This window comes from Natrix helvetica (genome assembly GCF_964273705.1).
Source record: "Natrix helvetica genome assembly, chromosome: 10".
NCBI classification, from domain to species: domain Eukaryota; kingdom Metazoa; phylum Chordata; class Lepidosauria; order Squamata; family Natricidae; genus Natrix; species Natrix helvetica.
The window spans coordinates 4,149,531-4,173,577 of NC_138561.1; the positions used below are offsets into that span (position 1 = coordinate 4,149,531).

The 24,047-nt window shown below is 44.4% G+C and overlaps 1 protein-coding gene across 2 annotated transcripts in view; it reads right to left on the reverse strand.

The window, feature by feature from the left end:
• Positions 1-2,201: 2,201 nt before the first annotated feature.
• Positions 2,202-24,047, reverse strand: part of CCDC102A (coiled-coil domain containing 102A) — a 59,522-nt gene continuing 37,676 nt past the window's right edge. For both annotated transcript variants that reach the window (XM_081963033.1, XM_081963034.1), the window contains exons 7-9: positions 17,679-17,849; positions 13,869-13,972; positions 2,202-4,667 (exon numbers count right to left, since the gene is read on the reverse strand). In XM_081963033.1, coding sequence (XP_081819159.1) covers positions 4,541-4,667; positions 13,869-13,972; positions 17,679-17,849 — 402 coding nt within the window. In that variant the 3' untranslated portion in view covers positions 2,202-4,540. The remainder of the gene's footprint in view (positions 4,668-13,868; positions 13,973-17,678; positions 17,850-24,047) is intronic.

Sequence of the window (24,047 nt, forward strand, 5' to 3'; positions counted from 1 at the left end):
TTCTCTTTGGATTGGTTTCCAACCATTGTCTCTTGTCTTTTGCGAAAACAGGCACGTTTTTTGTCAAAAAATGGGCATGGATAGCCTTTGAGAGGCTTATAGAGTGTTCCTGGGGCTGGGGGGGGGGGGCAAAAGTTCTGCCCTCCCCAGCCCCCAGGAGCACTCTGAAAGCCTCCTAAAGGCTATGCGCGGCCATTTTTGCAAAGCGGGTGGGCAAAAATATATATGCTGTATTCAGTGTATAAGACGCACCCAGATTTTCAGCCTCTTTTTTGAGGGGAAAAGGTGCGTCTTATGCTCCGAAAAATACAGTCCCTGGCATCCAAAATGGGCCATGTGGAGATTCCTGGGAGGGGTGGGGTGGGCGGGTCCTTGCAACTACCGCTTCGGTGAACCAGATATAAAATTAGCATCCAGTTCGCCGAACTGGTCCGAACCGTCTGAATCCCACCGCTGGTTGTAAGACAAGGGCCGCTTGTAGTTTAAAAAAAGCAGTCTTTAGAGATACAGCCTATGAGCCTCTTCTCATCCCCTCTTCGCAAGGGCGGTCCATATCCTAGAAAGCTGCCCGTGGTTTCCCTGGAAACCATTTTCAAGATGCACGGCTCCTGTCTCTCAGTTGCAGGGAGGAAGGGAGCTCACCCTCATTATATCCCTCGGCCACGGTGGAAACGCAAACTCCAGGTTTGCTATAAATCTATTATCACAGGCCATTATTGCTTAATTTTTATCCGTTGTTTTGGGCTCCTCTCCAAAAACCATCTTAGCTGTCAAGCCGAAGGAGGAAGCCTCCCTGAGCTGGTAATTGCAAGGCTCCATGTTTTATTCATGGGCCAACTCCGGGAGAGGATCCTTTGAAATGCACACGCCTGTGTGCATGTGTCCGCATAAATAAAACCGGAGGGGGGGGGGAAGGAAGGCAGGATCGGAGCTTGTCAGAATATCGATCGAGAGGCCATCAAGTGGAATTTTTGGTCTCCCCCTCCCCAAACTCCATCCTTGGAAGCCTCCTCCAATAAGCCCCTTCCCTTCCTGCTGAAAACCCCGCCAGACAGTAGCAAAAAGAAACCTTCCCATCAAACGTAGTTATGGCAAGACAGCCTCCCGGCAAGGATTGTGGTGCAACTATAAAGCAAAGGGATGGGGTTCTTGGGGCTCTCTGAGATTGGTTGTTTTCTTGCAGAGGTTTCATGACCCAAACTAGGTAACATCATCAGTGGGAGGAGGAGGAGGAGGAGGAGGAGGAGGAGGAGGAGGAGGAGGAGGAGGAGGAGGAGGAGGAGGCTGCCGCCGCCGACTTTGGGGTCCTTGGTACTTTCTGAACTTGGATGTTTTCTTGCAGTGTTTCATTACCAAACTAGGAAACACCATCAGTGCTAGAAGGGAATGCGGTTTAGGAGGAGGAGGAGGAGGAGGATGACTATGGGGCCCTTGTTGCTCTCTGAACTTGGTTGTTTTGTCGCAGATGTTTCATGACCCAAAACATCATCATGAGGAGGAGGAGGAAAGGACTGTGGGGTTCTTGGTACTCTGAGCTTGGTTGTCATCTTGCAGATGTTTCATTACCAACATAAGTGCATTACCAAACACCATAAGTGCTAGAAGGGAATGCGGTTAGAAGAAGGAGGTGGTGGTGGTGGTGGAGGAGGAGGTGGTTGTGCTGGTAGTGGTGGAGGAGGTGGTGGTGGTAGAGGAGGAGGTGGTGGTGGTGGAGGAGGACTATGGGGTCCTTGGTACTCTTTGAACTTGATTGTCATCTTGCAGATGTTCGTTACCAACATAAGTGCATTACCAAACACCATAAGTGCTAGAAGGGGATGCGGTTAGAAGGAGGAAGTGGTGGTGGAGGAGGTGGTGGTTGTGCTGGTAGTGGTGGAGGAGGTGGTGGTGGTAGAGGAGGAGGTAGTGGTGGTGGGTGGAGGAGGTGGTTGTGGTGGTGGGGGAGGAGGAAGAGGACTATGGGGTCCTTGGTACTCTTTGAACTTGATTGTCATCTTGCAGATGTTTCCATTACCAAACTAGGAAACACCATCACTGCTAGAAGGGAATGGGGTTTAGGAGGAAGAGAAGAAATAAAAGGGCTTTGGCTTGATTGGTCATTAAGCTAGGGACATGGTTGTTAAGTGAATTTGGCTTCCCCATTGACTTTGCTTGTCAGAAGTTTGCACAAGGGGATCACGTGACCCTGGGACACACAACCGTCATACATTTGAGCATCTGCATTTTGATCGCCTGACCACGATCAGGGGATGCTACAGCGGTCAGTAAGTGTGAAAAAGGTTTTTCAGCGCCCTTTGAATGGTCCCTAAACGCACCATTGTAAGTGGAGCATTCCTCTATGCCCCTTCTCTCTCTCTCTGGGATCAAATCCACCCAACACATTTAGTATAAATTCTTTTTTTATTAAAAAAACAAAAAAGGAAGTTGAACAAACCATTTCTTTGCTTGCGAAGGCAACGGTGCCTGTGGGAGACCTCCATGTTTCACTCGGCATCTGTTTGCCGCTTCGGAAAGAGCATCAGATCAGCAACAAATCAGATTTTGTGTATTCAGTACCAGACAAACCTAGATTGTGTTGCAACCAGGATTCCTAGCTCTCTAAGGAATGGCTGGGGAATTCTGGGAGTTGAAGTCCACACCTCTTCCAGGGCCCAAGGTTGAAAAACACTGCTCCAAACAGCACAACCAACGCAGAGCAAATCATGACTCATGTTAAATCCTGTTATTTCCCAACTAGTTATTTAGCTCTCCAGATTTCAAGAAATGAGCTTGCAGATGGCAAAGGACATGGAATTCTTTGGGAAGAGCAGGAAGTATGGGAGAAGGAAAAGTAGGTAGGCGTCGAACTGGGAAGGGACAGAGATATGAAGCAATCATTCTAACAGGGAGCTCCACTTTCTTGGAAATGTTCCTCAGAATTGACCAGCCAGAATTTTGGAAGTTGAGGTCCACAGGTCTTCAAGCTGACAAGGCTGCACATCCCTGATATAAAGACCCTCCAATTAGCAAGAGACCCCCCCCACTAACAAGGCCTCACTCCATCCAATATGTCAAACTACAATGAGGTTTAATGTTGGTACGTAAACCCAACCAACTCTCGATGATTGGTATTTGAAGCCATGATTGCACAGTGCAAAGTGTGAGTAAGTCATATGTTCAGGTAGGATGCTAAACCCTACCAGTGCTGGGATGAAAAATCTTGAGAATTCAGCCGCCCTGATGGCTGAAGAAAAATGATAAACATCTTCCGTTGGCAAGTACCACAATAAGACACACACTTTGTAGTGGTGATGTCAGTCTAAGGCCCACGAGATCTAGAAATCCATCTGTTGAGTAGCTGCTAAATGTGAGAGAATGTGTAATAGAAGTGCTGTGGCCAAGAGACCCAACGGTCCTGAGAATGGCTGTAGGGGGGCATCAGAAAAGATCTACTGAAGATCCAGGAATGGATCCCTTGGTAGAGCAGGTCCAAGAGAGCTGCTCATGTGGCTTTCTCCTCATTTTAAGGACTTGGTTGATTTAAAATAAAGAAGAAGAAGGAGGAAGAGGAGGAGTTGTTTCGTGTCTCATCCAAGAAGCTTCATCCGTTTGATGACTTCATCATCACACAACTGATGAAGCATCTTGGATGAGAAGCAAAATTTGTTCTTCTTCCTCAAAAAAAAAGTCCATTTGCCTTTTGAAAAGAAGAAGCATCTTTGAGACATAGCATATCAAGAATTCACTCTTAACTTTTCTCCTGTAGACAGGCGGGAACTTCATGGCTAGTTCAAAGTTATCATACAAAACATATATATTTACACATACTTATGTATATCAAGGTAGGCTAACAAGATGGAAAAATCCACCTCTCAGATTTTCTGGTGCTTCCGTTGCCTTCTCTTGAGACCTCATGAGATACGGAGGGACGGGTATGTCTGAAGATTTTGAAGTGGTTGGTTTGGGAAAGAGGTGGTGGACTCAGTGGGACCTTTAGTAACAGAGAACCTGACGTGTTCTCTCCCACATTTTGATTCCCCCCTTGGGCTGCTGTTTCAAGTGAGCTCATTCCCAAATCATCTGAAGAATTGGAATTGCACACAACTAACTTCAAGGAAAGCAGCCTTTGCAGAAACTTTAAGTGGGAGAGAAATTAAGGCACATCAAGAGGTGTGGCTAAACATGTTCGCTCTAGGACAGGAGGAGGTGATTCTCATTGCTTTGGATTCCGTGAAGCTTAGAGTATTTTGCTCCTGTTAGCCTCAATGGTGTTTGATGGATTGAGGCTGATCTAGGAGAAGAAAAAAGAGAAACGGGGGTATGACTTTCAAGAAAGTTTCTCAGGACTTCTCCATGAATCTTCTTCTGAGGAAGACCAGCGCATGACAGCTGATGTCCTCTGTCTAGAGCACATTGATCATCTGTCAAGTCAGGGGAAAGAAGAAGCTCTAAGGTGGGACAATGAACGATCTCCCGCAAGAGCCACTGGGCTCAGCTCCACAACTTTCTGATTCCTTTCAAGATGCAACCTTCAGTAACTCCAGAGTTGGCCAACCAGCTGCTATGGAACTTGGATTTTCAAGTCTTCGTCTTCATCCAAGTCGCTGGTACAATCTCCGGGCTCGTCCGGACCAAAGCGTGACCCACGGATCTTCCCAAAAAGTGGGAGGTTCTGCTGTCGGCGAAGTCTGTCCCACAGAATAAAGAAGAAGCCTCCTTAGATATTTTAGCATGTACTTTGATGATTACATCTAAGCAGATGGGAAAGCAGAAGTGCCCAAAGAGGAGTACATATTTAAGAACAGCCATCTTGGATGACCCAAAGCTTCATTTAGGGCAGGGGTGTCAAACTTGCGGACTGCGGGCTGGATGCGTCATGTATTGGCTCCACCCCCGCCTGGTTTAGAGAAGGGGGGAAAAGTCCCAATACGTCACGTGATGTATTGTCCTTAGAGTTTGACATCGGTGGTGTAGGGCAAGGGTTGGGAACAATGGCCCTTTTATGACTTGTGGAATTCAACTGCTGGCTCAGAATTCTGGGAGTTGAAGTCCACAAGTAATAAAAGGCCCATGGTTCCCCAGCTCTAATATTAATTAATTAATTAATTAAACTTCTAGACCGCCCCCTCTCCCCGAAGGGACTCGGGGCGGTGTACAGGTACAAATTTAAAAACCATACGCTCGATAATATACATAACTAAAATTGAATTAAATATTCCCTGTACAAATTTATAAGAATTAAAAACTTAAACCTTAAAACCAAACCATACAATTTAAAAATACAAACTGAGGAGGGAAAGCTGGAATTAGGCCAGGCCGGCTAGATGAAACAGGTGGGTTTTGAGTTTCCGTCGGAAGGAGCGGAGGTCCGTAGTCGTTCTAATGTCTAATATTCTAGGGTAAGGGTGTCAAACTCATGACTCGTGGGCCGGCCCATGGGGGGGGGCTTAGATCTGGCCCACGGGGCCACTCTGGAAACAGAGAAGGACCGGCCCGCAATGCCTCTGCTGTATTTATTTATTTGTTAATTTTATCTGCTGCCTATGTCACTGTGGGGGCAACTCTAGGCGGTTCAGAACAGTACAAACGAAGAAACAAGGGAATTCTGGGAATTGAAGTCCACAAATCTTCAAATTGTCAAGGTTGAGAAACCTTGCTTTAAATGCTTGAAAAGAAAAAAGGTCTTTCCCATGAAAAGATTACAAAGATATAAATAGATCTGGACCCACTTGCTTCCAAAACGATTCCTTTATATTTCAACGTTATCCAATTAAGAGGGTGTAACTGTTAAGCCAGGAGTACCATCTATTCAAAATTTGATAATTCTCGGTTTCTTCCCTCTCCTTCATTTCCATAGACAGTCTATCCATTTCTGCACACTCATAGATTTTCCTTCTTATAATCGGGTCTGGTGGGGTATCCGTTTGTTTCCAGTTCTGTCCTAAGACGATTCTACTTACGGTTAATATATGTAATGTTATGTATTGTAGTTTTTTCTCCACTTTCCCATCAAAGATGGCTTGAGAGTAAACGTAAAACTTAAGGCATAAAGGATAAATGTATAGTGTATAGAGGGTATTTAAATAAGGATATAACTTAGGGTAACAATATAGAAATATAATTTTTTGTAAATAGGATTGTTACGAAAAATATGGATACCGATACGGAAAAGCTGTTACAAGTATAAATTTGTTTTTTGTCTTTTAAATGTTGGAAAATGTAATAAATACTATTTTTTTTTTAAAAAGAGAGAGTGTAACTGGCTGATAAAGTTGCATCTGGACAATTGCCCCACACTCCAATGTTTTCAGTAGCACAACACAATTTTCGATTAAATCAAAACTTTTCCCTGAATCCAGTAGGCTGACAATGGAATGCCATTCGCTGGTGCCTTCAAGGAATGGGATAGGAGGAGCGTTGGTTGATGGAAGGATTTATATATCCCTGGACGTTCATTATCTATATATATATATAAAAGGCAAATACCACTCATTCATCACAAAATCTCCAGAACCATAAAGCATACAAACTTGGAATTCAGCACTTATGTTCCTCTTGGCTTCTAGGTGCCCGCTAAGAAAGGATTTTTCAAAATGACCATCAGATCATTAGTATTTCTCATATAGAATTTAGCACATTCTGATGCTAAGGAGTTCTACTCCCCCTCCCACCTGAAAAGAACTCTGTTCCAACTGCCAGTTGCCTTCTATTAACACACTCTGATGCTAAGTAGTTAGATGTTCTACTCCCCCTCCCCACCTGAAAAGAACTCTGTTTCAACTGCCAGTTGCCTCACATCCAGTTACCTCAGTTCAAACTGGCAGACGTTCCACTCCATCACTCAGGAGCAGTCTTTACAGTATCAAACGTACCTCACCCAAATGCCTATGCCTTCCACCTATGGAACTGCTTCCGGACTCAAGGCAGTGGGAGCCGGGGTGGGTTCTAGCCAACGTTACTGCGGGTTCGCGCATACACAGTTCAATAGAAATTGTTTTACGCATGCGCAGAACTAAAAAACAAAAGATGGCAGCGGCAATGGCGGAGACCGGGGAACCAGTTCGGAGGTGTGGCCAGCCTGGGTCGCTGCTGGTTCTGCGGCCCAGGCCAGCATACCACTACTGGTTTGACCAAACCGGTCCGAACTGGTAGGAACCCACCTCTGGGTGGGAGCGATATTCCCTTATGTGTTTCAATCACCAACCACCACTGAACTAATGGATTGAACCGGAGTGAGCTGGATTTCTCCTGCATTGCCCGATCACATAGTTTTGTCGCAAAACACGGGTATCCAGCTAGTTTATAAATAAAAGTCTAATCCTCTCCCCTGATCGCAGATACTTGCAGCCATTTAATGTACGTGCATGTTGCTCGGAGGCCATGCAATTAGGAAGCAAGGAAAAAGATGTTGAATGGGAGGATAAAGGTAAGCTTCTGAATTCTCCAGGCCTTGTTAGCAAGCAAGTTGTTTGCTAAACGAAAAAGGTGGAAGATGCAAAGACACCCCCCCCCCCAAAAAAAGTAGGCCAAGCTGCTTCAGCCCCCGAGGGCTGTTCTACAAAGTCAGTCCAAAGACAGAAGATGCCGACGGGATACTGAAACATTTAAGACCTAGACTCAATTTGGAAGAACAGGCGGCCATTCCTAGCTTCTCTTTTAATCAGGGGCCTCGGGCTGGGGACACAGCAGTGATAAATACCTATCCAGAACTATTCAATGTTCCTCCCACCTTCTCAAATTGAGAATCTGGGTTTTAAAGCTTGCAGGCAGCCTTCAAATTCAGAATAGAGCTGGAAGGGTCCTTGGGGTGTTATAGGCTTCTGCTTCAGCAGAGGGATGGACTAGAAGACCTCCAAGGTCCCTTCCAGCTTCTATTCTATTCTATTCTATTCTATTCCTATCCTCCTCCTCCTCCTCCTCCTCCTCCTCCTCCTCCTCCTCCTCCTCCTCCTCCTCCTCCTCTTCTTCTTCTTCTTCTTCCTACTCCTCCCTTCTGCTCAAGCAGGAGACCTTGTACCATTCCAGACAATTGGCTGTCCAATTGTCTTTTCTTTAAAAAAAAAACCTCCAGTGATGGAGCAAACATGACTTCTGGTGGCAAGCTGTTCCACTGGTTAATTGTTCTCACTGTTAGGAAGCTTCTCCTTAATTCTAGGTTGCTTCTCTCCTGGATTAGTTTCCATCCGTCGCTTCCTGCCCTGCCCTCTGGCGCCTTCAAAAATAATTTCACCCCCTCTCCGTTGTGGCAGCCCCTCAAACACACTGGATTCCTGCTATCCTGTCCCCAATAAATCCTTCTTTTCTCTAGACTAGCCATAAGACAGTTCCTGCAGCCGCTCTTCATATGTTTTAGTCTCCAGGCCTCTCTCCGGCTGGCCTCCTCCATTGGGCATTCTCAAGCATTGTGAGCTGCCTGGTCTTCCCAGCATTACGTTTCACCCGGAGAAAATTTATGTGCGGGGTTTCCAATGCAAAACCACAAAGCCTGAATGGAGAGAGAGCCCCTCGCCTTGCATTCTCTCGCGCAGCTACCTGACTTCAGCTGCTTCTTACTGGAAGAGGCATGCATTATTTAAGGTGGGGGTGGGTGGGTGGGATCGCTTTGGAAGGGGTGGGGGTGCCGGGGAAGGCTCCATTATTCTCCTTTGATTTAATGGCGGCCTCCCCAATAAAACAAGAAGATAAAAATCATCTCCCTCTCCTCCTCCCCCTTCTTTTCTTTGCAAGAAAGAAAAAAAAGAGAGAGGGAAGAGATAGAAGCAGCTGCCTCGTCTTTTCGGTGGAGCAGAATCGATCTGTCTGACAGACATTTCGGTGTTTTATTGCTAGAGAAGCACACATCCAAATTAAAAAAAAAACCCTTTCTAAAAGGCCATAAAATTAAAGTATCTCTTAAAGGCACTTTGCTCAGAGCGGGCCCTTCTCCAACCTGCCTCTTCCACGCTGGCCATTTTCTCTCTTTTTCCTGGGTTGTGAGTCCTTCAGACACAATGTTCTCCGGCCCCTCCAGGCACAAGAGGGAGGCTGCACTTTTGTTGTGAACTTCAACAAAAGAGCAGCACACCCAAGAGATCCCCAAAAGCAAGGTGGCTGCAGAGGGGTGGGGGTAGTGGTTAAAAAAAGCCACCACGTCTGAGATGGTATAGGTTCTCCTGCTTGAGCAGGGGGCTGGACTAGAAGATCTCCAAGGTCCTTTTCAGCTTCTATTCTATTCTGTTCCGTTCGATTCTTCATTCCAATATTCTCTTCTCTTCTCTTCTCTCTTCTCTTTTCTCCTCTATTCTTTTCTCTTCTAAACTATTCTATTCTCTCTTCTCTTCTCTATTCTATGCTATGCTATGCTATGCTATTCATTTCTCTACCCTACCCTACCCTATTCCATTGAATTGCATTGCACTGCATTGCACTCTGTTCTAAATAATTGCGCTGGAAGGGACCTTGGAGGTCTTCTAGTCTGATCCCTTGCTCAAACATGAGATTTTATACCATTTCAGACAGTTGGCTGCCCAGTTTCTTCTTAAAAGACTCCAAGTGATGAAGCCCACACAAATTCTGGTGGCAAGCTGTTCCACTGGTTAATTGTTCTCACTGTCAGGAAATTTCTCCTTCATTCAGAATAGAGCTGGAAGAGATATTACCTTTGGGATCCAAAGTCCCTGTTCTTGGCCAGGATTTTGGAAGTGGCATGCCCTGACCTTCTTCTTCCCGGGCTAAGAAATGGGCACTAGCCTAAAATCCCCCAGCTGGGGGGTGCCTCAGGCAGGACTAGAACTCACCATCTCCCAGTTTCTAATCCAGTGCCTTTAATTGCTTGCTCAGATAAATAGCTAGGTAGATATTATGAATCTGCTGCTGCTGAACATGCAGCCATGGAAGAAGAAAAGTAGCTGTAAGGTTTCCTAAAAATGCCCTAATTGATTCATAAGTATCGAGTTAAGTTTCAATACAAAACTAGTCATTTATTAGGAACACCATAGGCAAGATCTTTTCGCGGTCAGGTCTAAGCTTTGTTTGAGATATATCTGAACTTTACCCCTGTTCCTTCCCTCCCCTCAGTCTGTGTCATAAATCACATTTCCCAATGGGGTGCACCCCTCCCAAGCCTGCCGCAGTAATCTCAGATCCGAATTTAGATGACAGTATGCGTGGAATGCACTCCCTCTCCTTCTCTCACAATGACAACGTTGGGAGTTGACAGTAGCGAAGCTGCTGAACGTAAGCGAGCATTTGCTGAAGCATCTGGGAGGTCAGCACGAGTAGGTCAAAAGGAGGAGAAAGGTTTAGCTCTCCCCCGGTTGATTTGCACTCCCCCCCCCCAGCACACAAGAAAACCCAGAATGTTCCTCTTCTCTGATGGTGTCCCTCAAGATTTGTATATCACTTCTGGAATTTGTGCTTGTGAAGAAAAAAATGAAATTTTGATTTTGGTTTTGTTGATTAGAAAGATTTGGTGTTATAGAAATTGCTAGTTATATATTAATACTAGCTGGATACCTGTGGTTCGTGACGAAACTATGTGATCAGGCTATTCAGGAGAAATTTGGTTCATAATCCGTTGGCTGAGTGGTGGTCGGTGATTGAAGCATATAAGGGAATATCGCTTCCAGTGCCTTGAGTCCGGAAACAGTTCCGTAGGTGGAAGGCGTAAACATTGTGGTGAGGTTCCGACATTTAGTACTGTAAGGAGCCCCAGACCGCTCCTGAGTGAAGGAGTGGGACGTCTGCCAGTTTGAACTGAGGTAACGGAATGTGAGGCAACTGGCAGTTGGAACAGAGTTCTTTTCAGGTGGGGAGGGGGAGTAGAACTCCTTAGCATCGGAGCATGTTAATTACTGTATAAGAAATACTAATGATCTGGTGGCCATTTCAACAAATCCTTTCTTAGGGAGCACCTAGAAGCCAAGAGGAACATACGTGCCAAATTTCAAGTTTGTAGGCTATACGGTTCTGGAGATTTTTGTGATGAGTGAGTTGTATTTGCCTTTTATATATATATAGATGTAAAAGACAAAGGTAGAACTTGGAGTTTGTTTATCTTGTACTGTGCTAGGAAGAGTTGAAAGTCAATGCTCCCCTTTTCTTTCTTTTTCTCTTCCCCCTTGTATTTCACACACCCCTTTTCCCGTCCCATTTCCCTCTCTTAATTTCCCATTTTCTTTTCTTTTTTGATATTTTATAGATTTAAAAGTATTAAATTTGGGAAAGAGAAAAAAAAATGGCCTGCTGATCCAGCACGATACCTTCTGCCTGACCCCCTTCCTCTCCTGGAGGAAGGCTTCTCCTTCTCCCTCCACCCCGATTCCATCTAGGAGACTATGGTCCCACCTGGCTGGGTCTTCTCTCGAGACCCTATGGGAGCTTCTTGCCAAGATGCCCTCTTTGGCCCAACCATCGCTCTTCAGAGCGAACCCCCTCCTCTCCTTCCTCTCCTCTCTAATTATAGCCGCAGCCAATTTGCATGTTGTGTTTAGCTACAAATTACCAGGAGTTTTCGGGGAGAAGGTTTTTCTTTTAATTGGTTTGGAGTTCCTGAGAAGGGAACAAAATTGGAAGCCGAGAACAGAGAGCAATAAATATTTTAAAAGTGGAAGAACAAGAGGAGGAGACGGAGGAGGAGGAGACGGTGATGGTGGAACCAGAAGCTGTGCTTGAAATGGAGCCCAGGATACCAGCCCTGTTACGTTGTTCCGTAAAGGAAAACTGATGACAGACAGTCTTTTTCAGCCTGATTTTTCTCCCGCAAGGAGCACAGGGAAGTGAAGAGTTTCTAGATTGGGATAAATCAGTGTTTCTCTGCATTTGCAGAGCAGCAGAGGTAGAAGATCTGGTTCACATCCAGAGATGGCATTCAGTCGGTTCAGACCGGCTCTATGGCGTCCTATTTAGGCATGTTTTTGAGGCCGGGCGCATGCATGGAAGGGGCAAATCGGTGGTAACAAAATGTGAAACCCAAAGCTACTCAAATCCTATTTGTTTGTTGCCTGTAGAAGAGGGTGAGAGTATAAGACGTACCTTTATTCCTCCAAAAAAGAGGGTGAAAATCTGGGTGGGTCTTATACACTTAATACAGCAAAAACCCACGCCATGCATCCTGTTTTTCGCAAAAATGGACATGCAGAGGGTTTGGGAGGCCTGCAAAGTGCTCTTGGGAGCTGAGGTGGGAAAAATGAGTGAAAAATGGGCCCGTTTTTCACAAAAATTGTGGTGTTTTTGGTCTTCCAAGCCCCCAGGAGCACTCTACAGGCCTCCAAAACACTCTGCGCACCTTGTTTTTTGCTCGTTTTTGCCCTCCCCAGCCCCCAGGAGCACTCTATAGGCCTCCCAAACTCTCTGCATGCCCCATTTTTCACAAAAAAAAATTCCTGCAGAGTGCTCCTGGGGGCTGGGGACGGAAAAAGCTTTTTATTAAAAAAATTACCGCTTCAAATTCTTGGTGCGTCTTATAGTGTGAAAAATACGGTACATGATTTTGGCACGTGAGGAAGAAAAGGTTAGCCTCCTCCTTGTTCTAGGCCAACCGAAGACCTTAGCAAAGCACATCTTACCCAAAGGATGACCTCTCTTGCACGCCACGAGAGGGACTTGTGTATCTGAATATACCTATAGGCAACCTGTGTGATCAGGTGTACTTGAGGTTCGGCTCTGAAGGATCACAAAAGGAGATCACAAAAAAAGATCCCATGGTGATTCTGACATGAAAACAGGTCAGCTGGATCTGTTAACCCTTGGCAACAAATGCATCCAACCGGCCACTTTTGCAAATGATCTCCTATCTTCCAACTTCCAAAAAAGAACAAGAACAGAATTATTGCAACCCCTCGTAGGTGGTACGAGTTGAAAGTAGAAAATGAAATAAGGGGCATGAATGGTAATAGATTCCCCACTCCAGGTAACCAGAACCTATTTTAAAAAGGTCTTGCTACCTGCAATGTACACCCTCGTCTCATTTTTTTTGTCTTAGGTGTGAAATGCATGTTATGGTTTTTAATTTTTATTTTATGGCCAAGCCTCTTTTGGTAGAGGTGAAGAGCAGAAGTACAGATGAGTATTTGGGTATTAAAGCCATTTCTATATATATGTAAAAATTGCACACAAATTATCTTTAAGTACTTCTCCTCAACAAGAGGAGCGAGAAACTTGATTGGAAACTAAAGTTGTGAAACTAGAAAAGGGGCGGCGGGGGGGGGGGATTTTCAGATTTTCTGAGAGATGCAGATGGCCCTTGACTTATGACCACTCCGCATGCATTTGAACTTATGACAGACACCCCCCCCCAAAAAAAACCGCTTCTTGCGATCCAATTTTGAAATTACAATGGATGCACCTCTTCCTCAGTCACAGGACTGAATTTTGGATTGGCAGATTGCAGCATCCTACATTCATGTGATATTTGATGCTTTTTGCTGGTTTCCACTTTCAACCTCCTGGCAAACATCTTATTCTGGGGTAGTTTTTAAGGGTAATTTTAATTTTTTATTCGAATTTTAATCCATTATTGTACAGTGTATATCCTACCACCTCCGCCTATCTATGTATATCTATATTTTTGTATTCACATTGTTTTTAATATGACTGTACACCGCCCCGAGTCCTGTCTAGGAAAGAGCGCGGTCTATAAATTAAAGTATTATTATTATTATTATTATTATTATTATTATTATTATTATTATTATTATTATTATTATTCCAGATTTAATTCTTGTTTCTGGCAACCCTCCCCCCCCGCCCATTGGGTAAAACAGATCTGCTTAAGGACCGCCACGTTTGCTTAACGACTGCTGTATTTAGCTCAATGATAGTCATAAGTCTAGGACTACCTGTGTCCTTTCTCACACTCTCCATCTCTCTGTTTGTCGGGCAAGTAGAGGTCGCTTACTTCTTCCCCCTACCTGGATTGCAGGTGTTCCAGCTGCACTTGGAGATTTTCGCTCTGTTCCGTCTGCTCATCCAGGGACCTCTGCAATTTGCGGGCCTGGTTATGAGCCTCATCGAGCTGCAAGGGGCAGAGACCACAGCATTTATTGATTTAGTTATGTACATTTAGGTGTATGCATACAGACTGGGTGAAACCAGGTTTAATAGCAGTAACTGGGGAAGGGATCTTGGTGGACAACCAGTTAAATATGAGCCAATAGTTTGTGGGGGCAGCCAAAAAAGCCAATGCAATTCTAGGTTGCATTAACAGAGGGATACAATCAAGATCAAGGGAGCTACTAGTACCACTCTATAAAGCCTTAATAAGACCACACCTAGAACACTGCATCCAGTTTTGGTCACCACACTATAAAAAAGAGATGGAGACTCTAGAAAGAGGGCAGAGAAGAGCAACCAGGATGATTAGTGGACTGGAGGCTAAAACATAAGATGAACGGTTGCAGGAACTGGGCCTGGCTAGTCTAGGGAAGAGAAGGACCAGGGGAGACATGAGAGCAGTCTTCCAATATTTGAGGGGCTGCCCACAGAGAGGAAGTAGGTCAAACTATTTTCCAAAGCACCTGAAGGAACAATGGATGGAAACTGAACAAGGGGAGATTCAATATGGAAATAAGGAGGAATTTTCTGACAGTGAGAGCAATCAACCAATGGAACAGAAGTTGCCTTCAGAAGTTGTGGGAGCTTCATCACTGGAGGCTTCCAAGAAGAGCCTGGACTGCCATCTGTCAGAAATAGCGTAGGGTCTGCTTGGGTTGGACTAGATGACCTACAAGATCCCTTCCAACTCTCTTAATCTGAATCTATCTAACATGATCAAAAACCTGGAGACTAAAATGTGAAGAACAGTTGCAGGAACTGGGCATGGCTAGTCTAGGGAAGAGAAGGACCAGGGGAGACAGGAGAGCATCTTCCAATATTTGAGGGGCTGCCACAGAGAGGAGGGGGGGGGGGGTTAAGCTATTCTCCAAAGCCCCCGAAGGCCAGACAAGGAATAATGGATGGAAACTGAACAAGAACAGATTCAACCTGGAAAAAAGGAGACATTTACAGGTAGTCCTGGACTTACGACCACAACAGAGCCCCAGGTTTTTGTGGCTAAGTTAATAAGTGAATCACTGCAGCTGTTCAATGAGCAACATGGTTGTTATGTGAATCTACAGTAGCTTCCCCGTTGACTTTGCTTATCAGAAGGTTGCAAAACAGGATCATGTGACTCCGGGGACTCTACGACCATCATAGGTGTGAGTCAGCTGCCAAGCGTCTGAATTTTGAACACGAGACCCTGGGGGGAAGCCGCAACAGTGGTAAAAGTGTGAAAAACGGTCTTAGCTCAGTTTTTTCAGTGCCATTTTAACTTTGAACACTCACTAAATCAGGGGTGTCCAAACTTGGCAACTTTAAGACTTGTGGACTTCAACTTCCAGAATTCCCCAGCCAGCTCTGCCAAGTTTGGACACCCCTGCACTAAATGAATTGTTGTAAGTCTGGGACTACCTTGCCATAGGCCAGGGGTCGGCAAACTTAAACACTCAAAGAGCCATTTGGACCCGTTTCCCACAGAAAAAAAACACCGGGAACCACAAAGGTCCTAACCGGAAGCTCTCCGTTCAATTCTGGAGCTGACCGGAAGTTCAGTTCCCCCACCATAGAGTCTCCTCCTAGTGCGGCGTCCTTTTCCCTCTACCTGTCCTAACCGAAAGCCCTATCAATTGTGGAGACAACTGGAAAACCCTCTCTTTGCCATAGAGTCTTCTCCTGGCGCACTGTACTTCTTTTCCCCGCCCCCACCGGAAGCTCCTCTCAAAATTGTGGCGCCGACCGATGACGGAGCCACAACAGAGGGAGGAAAGAGCCACAAGCGGCTCCAGAGCCGCAGTTTGCTGAGCCCTGCCATAGGCTTATGGAACCTGAGCCCCATCCACAGAAGGGAGGGGACTGGCCCCTTCTTCAGCCTTGACTTCCTCCGTCTTCTATTCTTGCAGGTCCAATAAAAAAGTGGATTGAAATACTGAGGGCTGATTCAGTACAAGGTCACTTTGAATAAATGGCTGCACAGATCTTAAGACAGCCAGTAATGGAAACCAGCACTTCTTGTCCAATTTTATGCCTCTTTTTTTTATCACTCTTAGATGAAACTGTCTCAGACAAAATTGGATCCTGGGTCTGTTTTGTCTCTCCCCCCCCCCCCCCCCCGGCTTGGGAGCCGCGCTCGGGGAAGTTCCAAGAAATCTCTTCCCAAACATGGATGAATAGGAGAGATTGATTAAGCTAACAGAATAACAGAGCTGGGAGGGTCCTTGGAGGTCTTCTAGTCCAACCCACTCCTCAAGCAGGTGGCCCTATACAATTTGAGACAAGCTGCTGTTCAATCTCTTTTGAAAAACATCCAGTGAAGAAGCTCCCACAACTTCCAAAGGCGACTTCTGTTCCGTGGGTTGATTGTTGTCACTGTCAGAAAATTCCTCCTTATTTCCAGGCTGAATCTCTCCTTGATCAGCTTCCATCCATTCTTCCTTGTCTGGCCTTCGGGTGCTTTGGAGAATAGCTTGCCCCCTCCTCTCTGTGGCAGCCCCTCAAATATTGGAAGACTTCTATCCTGTCTCCCCTGGTCCTTCTCTTTGTTAAACTAGCCATGCCCAGTTCCTGCAACCGTTCTTCATATGTTTTAGCCTCCAGTCCCCTAATCCTCTTTGTTGCTCTTCTCTGCACTCTTTCCAGAGTCTCAACCTCTTTGCTGATGTTAGGAGGAACTTTTAGCTAGGAGCATCTTTTACATGCTGTGTGCATGCTCTCCCATCTCCAGCGGAACCATCTAGAGAATTTGTGCATGACAATCATTAAAACCCCCAGGAGGGTTGGTCCTTTTGGAATCAATGGGATTTTATGATGATTCGATCTATCAGTCATTCCTCAATGTACGTCCGGTCTTAAATCTCAAATGGTGATTCCAGAAGCCATCGAATATGAATAGTGTAATACGGTACTTAGACGTCAGCAAACGACATAAAAAGACAGAAGGCAAAGCATTTCCACGGAATCAATAGAAGCCAATTAAAATGAGCTCAACCCCAAGCGCATTCGGTATTGGGCACAACAAGGCTATTCAGGGGCCAAAGAGGAGATTTAATCTGAATAAAAAATGCATTTTCTCCTCCATCGTAGCTGAAGATGGAACTTAATGGGTCTTCCTTAGCAATAATGAGCAGAGCTTGGTAAATATATATTGCTGTATTTCATTGGCTTCTATATCTGGCTAGCAGTGTCTGGAGCAAACATTTTGCCTTCCTGATTTATATTAAGCGGAAAACAATAAACAGCAAAAAAAAACTATTAAGAGGTTAAGATTAAGTCATACCATCTTTTAGGGCCAGGCTAACTACAGATAGTTACATGGGACGCGGTGGCTCACTGGCTAAGATGCTGAGCTTGTCGATCAGAAAGATCGGCAGTTTGCCGGTTCAAATCCCTAGCGCCACATAATGGAGTGAGCTCCCGTTACTTGTCTCAGCTCCTGCCAACCTAGCAGTTTGAAAGCATGCAAAAATGCAAGTAGAAAAATAGGAACCACCTTTGGTGGGAAAGTAACAGCGTTCTGTGCTCCTTTGTTGTTTAGTTATGTCGGCCACAGGACCACGGAGACGTCTTTGGACAGTGCTGGCTCTTCGGCTTTGAAACGGAGATGAGCATCGCCCCCTAGAGTTCAGGAATGACTAGCACCTTTACCTTTAAAGTCAACGTTGCAAAGTTAGCAGAAGGCAACTCACCTCGTCCTCCGCTTGAGCCAGCTCCTTCTTGAGTTCTTCCACCCGCAAGCGCAGCTTCTTCACTTCTGCCTCGTGCTGCTCCACTCGCCGAGTCGTGTGGCCCAGTTCGGCCATCTTCTCCTGGTGCTGCTTCTTCAGTTTGACATGGACGTGCTTCAGGTCAGCCAACTCCTGAAGGACACAAGACCAGCTTGGACTGGGGAGGGGCGAGGGATGACTTTCTTTGTTCCCCCCCCCCACTCCCTCCAAGGGAGAAGGTCTGCCTGGAATGCAACCTAACAGGTGAAGATGGAGAAACTTCCCTTATGGAGAAACATCCTCTGACCTCTTCTGATTATACAATACAATAGTAGAGTTGGAAGGGACCTTGGAGGTCTTCTAGTCCAACCCCCTGCCTAGGCAGGAAACCCTATACCGTTCCAGACAAATGGCTATCCAACATCTTCTTAAAGACTTCCAGTGTTGGGGCATTCACAACTTCTGGAGGCAACTTCTGTTCCACTGATTAATTGTTCTAACCGTCAGGAAGTTTCTCCTCAGTTCTAAGTTGCTTCTCTCCTTGATTAGTTTCCACCCATTGCCTCTTGTTCTACCCTCGGGTGCCTTGGAGAAAAGGTTTGACTCCCTCTTCTTTGTGGCAACCCCTGAGATATTGGAACACTGCTATCATGTCTCCCCTAGTCCTTCTTTCTCTTAAGCTAAACATACCCAGTTCCTGCAACCATTCTTCATATGTTTTAGCCTCCAGTCCCCTAATCCTCTTTGTTGCTCTTCTCTGCACTCTTTCTAGAGTCTCCATATATTTTCTACATTGTGGCGACCAGAACTGAATCCATTATTCCAAGTGTGGCTTTACCAAGGCCTTATAAAGTGGTATTAACACTTCACGTGATCTTGATTCTATCCCTCTGTTTATGCAGCCTAGAACTGAGTTGGCTTTTTTGGCAGCTGCTGCCCACAGCTGGCTCATATTTAAATAGTTGTCCACTAGGACTCCAAGATCCCTTTCATCAGCAATGTAACTTTACTATTTGATGTAAATGCTCTATTATGCATCAGGGCGCATTTTATGGACTTTCCTCTAATGGGTTACAGCCGCACAGCCATTGACTTACTACAGCTCTGCTTCCTTCTGAGAGGAAGGCAGATTTCAGAACTTGAATATACAGGTGATCTTTGACTTATAAGTCCAAAATTTCTGTTCCTAAGCAAGACAGTTGTTAAATGAGTATTACCCCCATTTTACAACTTCCTTGCCACAATGCAGGATTTGGCTTTGGCTAGTCTAGGGAAAAGAAGAACTAGGGGTAACATGATAGCAAATATTTGAGGGGCTGCTAGAAAGAGGAGGGGGTCAACTTATTTTCCAAAGCACCTGAAGGCCAGATAAGGAATAATGAATGGAAACTAAATCAAAGAGTGAAGCAACCTGGAATTCAGGAGAAACTTCCTAACAGTGAGGACAATTAACCAGTGGAGCAGAAGTTGTGGGTGCTTCATCACTGGAGGTTTTTAAGAAGAGACTGGACAGTCAGTTGTCTGAAATGGTATAGGGTCTCCTGCTTGAGTTGGGGGCTGGACTAGAAGACCTCCAAGGACCCTTCCAGATTCTATTCTATTCTATTCTATTCCATTCCATTCCATTCCACACTTCTCTATTCTATTCTATTCTATTCTATTCCTTTCCATTACATTACACTCTTCTTCTCTATTCTATTCTATTCTATTCTATTTTATTCCATTCCATTCCACTCTTCTTTCTCTATTCCATTCCATTCCATTCCATTCCATGCTATGCTATTCTATTCCATTCCATTCCATTCCACTCTTCTTTATTCTATTCTATTCATTATATTCTATTCTATTCCATTCCATTCCATTCCACTCTTCTTTCTCTATTCTATTCTATTCTATTCTATTCTATTCTATTCTATTCTATTCTATTCCATGCTATGCTATTCTATTCCATTCCATTCTTCTTCTATTCTATTCTATTCTATTCTATTCTATTCTATTCCATTCCATTCCATTCCATTCCATATTCATATTCTATGCCATGCATGCCATTCCGTATTTTATTATTCCATTCCAAGGTCCCTTCCAACTCTGTTAATCTGTATCTGATCTCAGATTGGGATCCTTTTCAGGCATCTCCTCCACCCTCAAGCAGCCTCCTTCATCACTGAAGGTCTATCAACTTGAGCCCCTTTGCATCAATGCTGCTGATCCTAGTCCACCCCCAGGGGGATGCTTTGACTGTCTAAAGAACTTCATTCTCCCTGGTGGACTCCAAGATCCCTCTCACAATTACTACTGTTGAGCACGGTACCACCTATACTGTCCCTGTGCATTTCATTTTTCTTGCCTAAATGTAGAACCTTACTCTTTTCACCCTTGAATTTCATTTTATTAGATAGCGCCCAATGTTCAGGTTTGTCAAGATCCTTCTGTATCTTTAGCCTATCTTCTGGAGTTGGCTATTCCTGTCAGCTTGGTGTCATCTGCAAATTTGATGAGTTCCCCATTTATTCCCTCATCCAAATCATTGATGAAGATGTTGAAGAGTCCTGGGCCCAAAACAGAGCCTTAGGGTACTTGGGTTACTGATTGATCAACCCATCCCCAAAATAGGAAAAAAGAAAGAAGCTCTTAAACTGATGAGCTTGACTTCTGGTGACGACAGGCAGACCTCGACTTACAAACAGTTTGTTTAGTGACCGTTCAAGGCTACAACGGCACTGAAAAGAGTGACTTACGACCGTTTTTCACACTTATGACCCTTTCTGCATCTCCATGGTCATATGATCATAATTCAGTCACTTGGCAAGCGGTTCGTACTTATGATGGTTGGAGTGTCCCAGGATCATGGGATCATCCCCTTTTGCGACCTTCTGACCAACAAAGTCCAAGGGGGAAGCCAGATTCACTTAACAACCGTGTTGCTAACAACTACAGTGATTCACTCAACAACGACGGCAAGAAAGGTCGTAAAATGGGGCAAAACTCAAGAAATGCCTTGCTTAGCACCAGCAGTTAAGGACTCAATTGGGATCGTAAGTCGAGAAGAGTTGAATGGGGCTGTCATTCTTCCTAGGACCACTAAACCTCTGGTGACTGACCCAGACTGAATCCTGTGTCAGAACCTTTCCTTCCATCCCCCGCCATCCAAGTCACAACTGATGAAACCTCTTGGATGAGAAGCAAAATGTTTTCTTCTCCTTCCTCAAGGAAAAATAATAGAATAGAGTAGAATAGGAATAGAATAGAATGGAATGGAATGAGGAAGAGGAATAGAATAGAAAAGAATAGGAAAGAATAGAAAGAATAGAATGGAATGGAATAGAAAGGAAAGGAATGGAATAGGAATAGAATAGGATAGAACAGAATAGAGAATAGAATGGAGTGAGGAGGAGGAATAGAATAGAATACAAAATAGAATAGATAGGAAAGAAAAGAATAGAATAGAGTAGAATAGGAATAGAATAGAATGGAATGGAATGAGGAAGAGGAATAGAAGAGAATAGAAAAGAATAGAAAAGAATGGGAATAGAATGGAATGGAATAGAATAGAATGGAATGAGGAATAGAATAGAAAAGAATAGGAAAGAATAGAAAGGAATGGAATAGAAACGAAATGAATGGAATAGGAATAGAATAGGATAGAACAGAATAGAGAATAGAATGGAATGGAATGAGGAGGAGGAATAGAATAGAATACAAAATAGAATAGAATAGAATAGGAAAGAAAAGAATAGAATAGAGTAGAATAGGAATAGGATAGAATACGGTAGAATAGGAATAGAATAGATAATTGAATGGAATGGAATGAGGAAGAGGAATAGAATAGAATAGAATACAAAATAGAATAGAAGTAAGTAGAATAGAATAGAATTCTTTATTGGCCAGGTGTGATTGGACACACAAGGAATTTGTTTGGTGCAGATGCTCTCAGTGTATATAAGGAGAATAAAATACATTCCTCAAGAACAATAGAATAGAATAGAACAGAATAAAATAGAATAGAATAGAATTCTTTATTGGCCAAGAGTGATTGGACACACAAGGAATTTGTCTTTGGTGCAGATGCTCTCAATGTACACAAAAAGACAAGATACAGTCATAGGGTACAAATAAGCAATCAGGAAACAATCAATATCAAAACAGTCCAGTTGCCTTTTGAAGAAGCACTTGTGCCATTTCACTGGATTGGGCGTGGTGGTGAATATTATCCACTGTACCACAAAGGAGCCTGCTTTTTCAAGACACAGGAATGGGGGGGGGGGGATTTCCACCCCAATAGTAAGGTTTGACTGCCCCCTCCTGGTGAGAGTTAAACATGCATTTCTGTGTTATCATCCACTTCTAAATGAGTTTTTTCCATTTGTATTCTTTCAAACCCTTAAATAAAAATTACTATATTTTTTTGGAGAAAACATTTTACCCTCAAATGGAGGAATGGTTGGTGAAGATAACGCAACTTGCAGAGATGGCCAAATTGACTTGATTGATTAGAGAAAAGACAATTACGTTTATTGCTGAATGGAAACCCACTACAGATTTTTTGTTTGCCTGAAATGGGAATAAATGCACTTATGACTTGTGGTCCTCATAATTAGGGGGGAGGGGGAACTGGGAAGTCAGAAACTGGGAGAAGAAAAGACAGAAACTGCTTTTGTGCTATGGCCAAGAAAACCATATGACCATGTAATCACTGGAGCTGATTCTGACTTTGATGGATTTTTCCTTTTTTTTAAAAAAACTATATCTGCCCAATAATAAAAGTTCTTTGCTAGGATTACAGAATTATGTATAACTTAAAAGGTTGTTGTTATTGCTGCTGCTTCTTCTTCTTCTTCTTCTTCTTCTTCTTCTTCTTCTTCTTCTTCTTCTTCTTCTTCTTCTTCTTCTTCTTCTTCTTCTTCCTCCTCCTCCTCCTCCTCCTCCTCCTCCTCCTCCTCCTCCTCCTCCTCCTCCTCCTCCTCCCCCTTCTCCTGGGGATGAGACAGTTTCTTCTTCTTCTTCTCCTTCTCCTCCTCCTCCTTCTTCCTCCTCCTCCTCCTCCTCTTCCTCCTGACAAAATCCCCATCAGTCAATTGCAAAAGGCATCTTTGCTGGGAACAGCTCACACCCTGTGATGAGACCTTGAACGCCATCAAACAACAACATCTGAATATCCCAGGATCTTGAGCAGGACTCGATAGATGAATAAAAAGGCCAAATCCAGTCCAAACTTCTGCATGACTGTGCAACCAACCATATACTAGGCACATTGGGTGCAATCCCAAAACATTGTGAGCACCATTTGAACATGATCGAAATTCACAAGTTCACCACCTTCACAATTGCAAAAGGCAGCGTCATACCTCTTTAACAGATTAACAGAGTTGGAAGGGACCTTGTAGGTCATCTAGTCCAACCCCCCCACCCAAGCAGAAGGCCCAACACCATTTCTGACAGATGGCAGTGCTGTCTCTTCTTGAAAGCCTCCAGTGATGAAGCTCCCACAACTTCTGAAGGCAACTTCTGTTCCATGGGTTGATTGCTCTCACTGTCAGAAAATTCCTCCTTATTTCCAGGTTGAATCTCTCCTTGATCAGTTTCCATCCATTATTCCTTGTCTGGCCTTGGAAAATAGCTCCCCCCCCATCTCTGGGGCAGCCCTTCAAGTATTGGAAGACTGCTCTCCTGTCTCCCCTGGTCCTTCTCTGCTCTAGACTAGCCAGGCCCAGTTCCTGCAACTGTTCATCATATGTTTTAGCCTCCAGTCCTCTAATCACCTATACCCTCCAACAACTACATCTACCTATCTCAAGTCCTTGGAAAGGACTCAGTAGGTGGATAAAAATGCCAAACCCACTCTAAACATCTGGCTGACTGCACACCCACCTGTAATAGTACCAAACTGTGATTAATCAATAGCCTTGGGAACTTATGCAATGTATTGTTTCAAGATCCTACAGCAGACCTACAGAAATACGTGGGACTCAAGCAGCGGGAGTTATATTAACAGCATTTAACTTAATTTAAATTATACGTAATGATAATAAAGTACATTCATGTAGCATTTTCCCCACTACTGTGAGGAGGCTGCCCCCCCCTCCGATGCCAATATACAGGTAGTCCTTGACTTATGACCAAAACTGAGCCCAAATTTTCTGTCGATAAGTGAGATATTTGTGAAGTGGCTTTTGCCCCATTTCACGACTTTTCTTGCCACAGCTGTTAAGTGCATCCCTGCAATTGTTAAGTTAGGAACACGGTTGTTAAGTGAACCTGGCTTCCCCATTGACTTTGCTGTTCAGAAGGTCGCAAAAGGGGGGGGGAAATCAAGTGACCCCGGGACACTGCAACCGTCATAAGTACATGCCA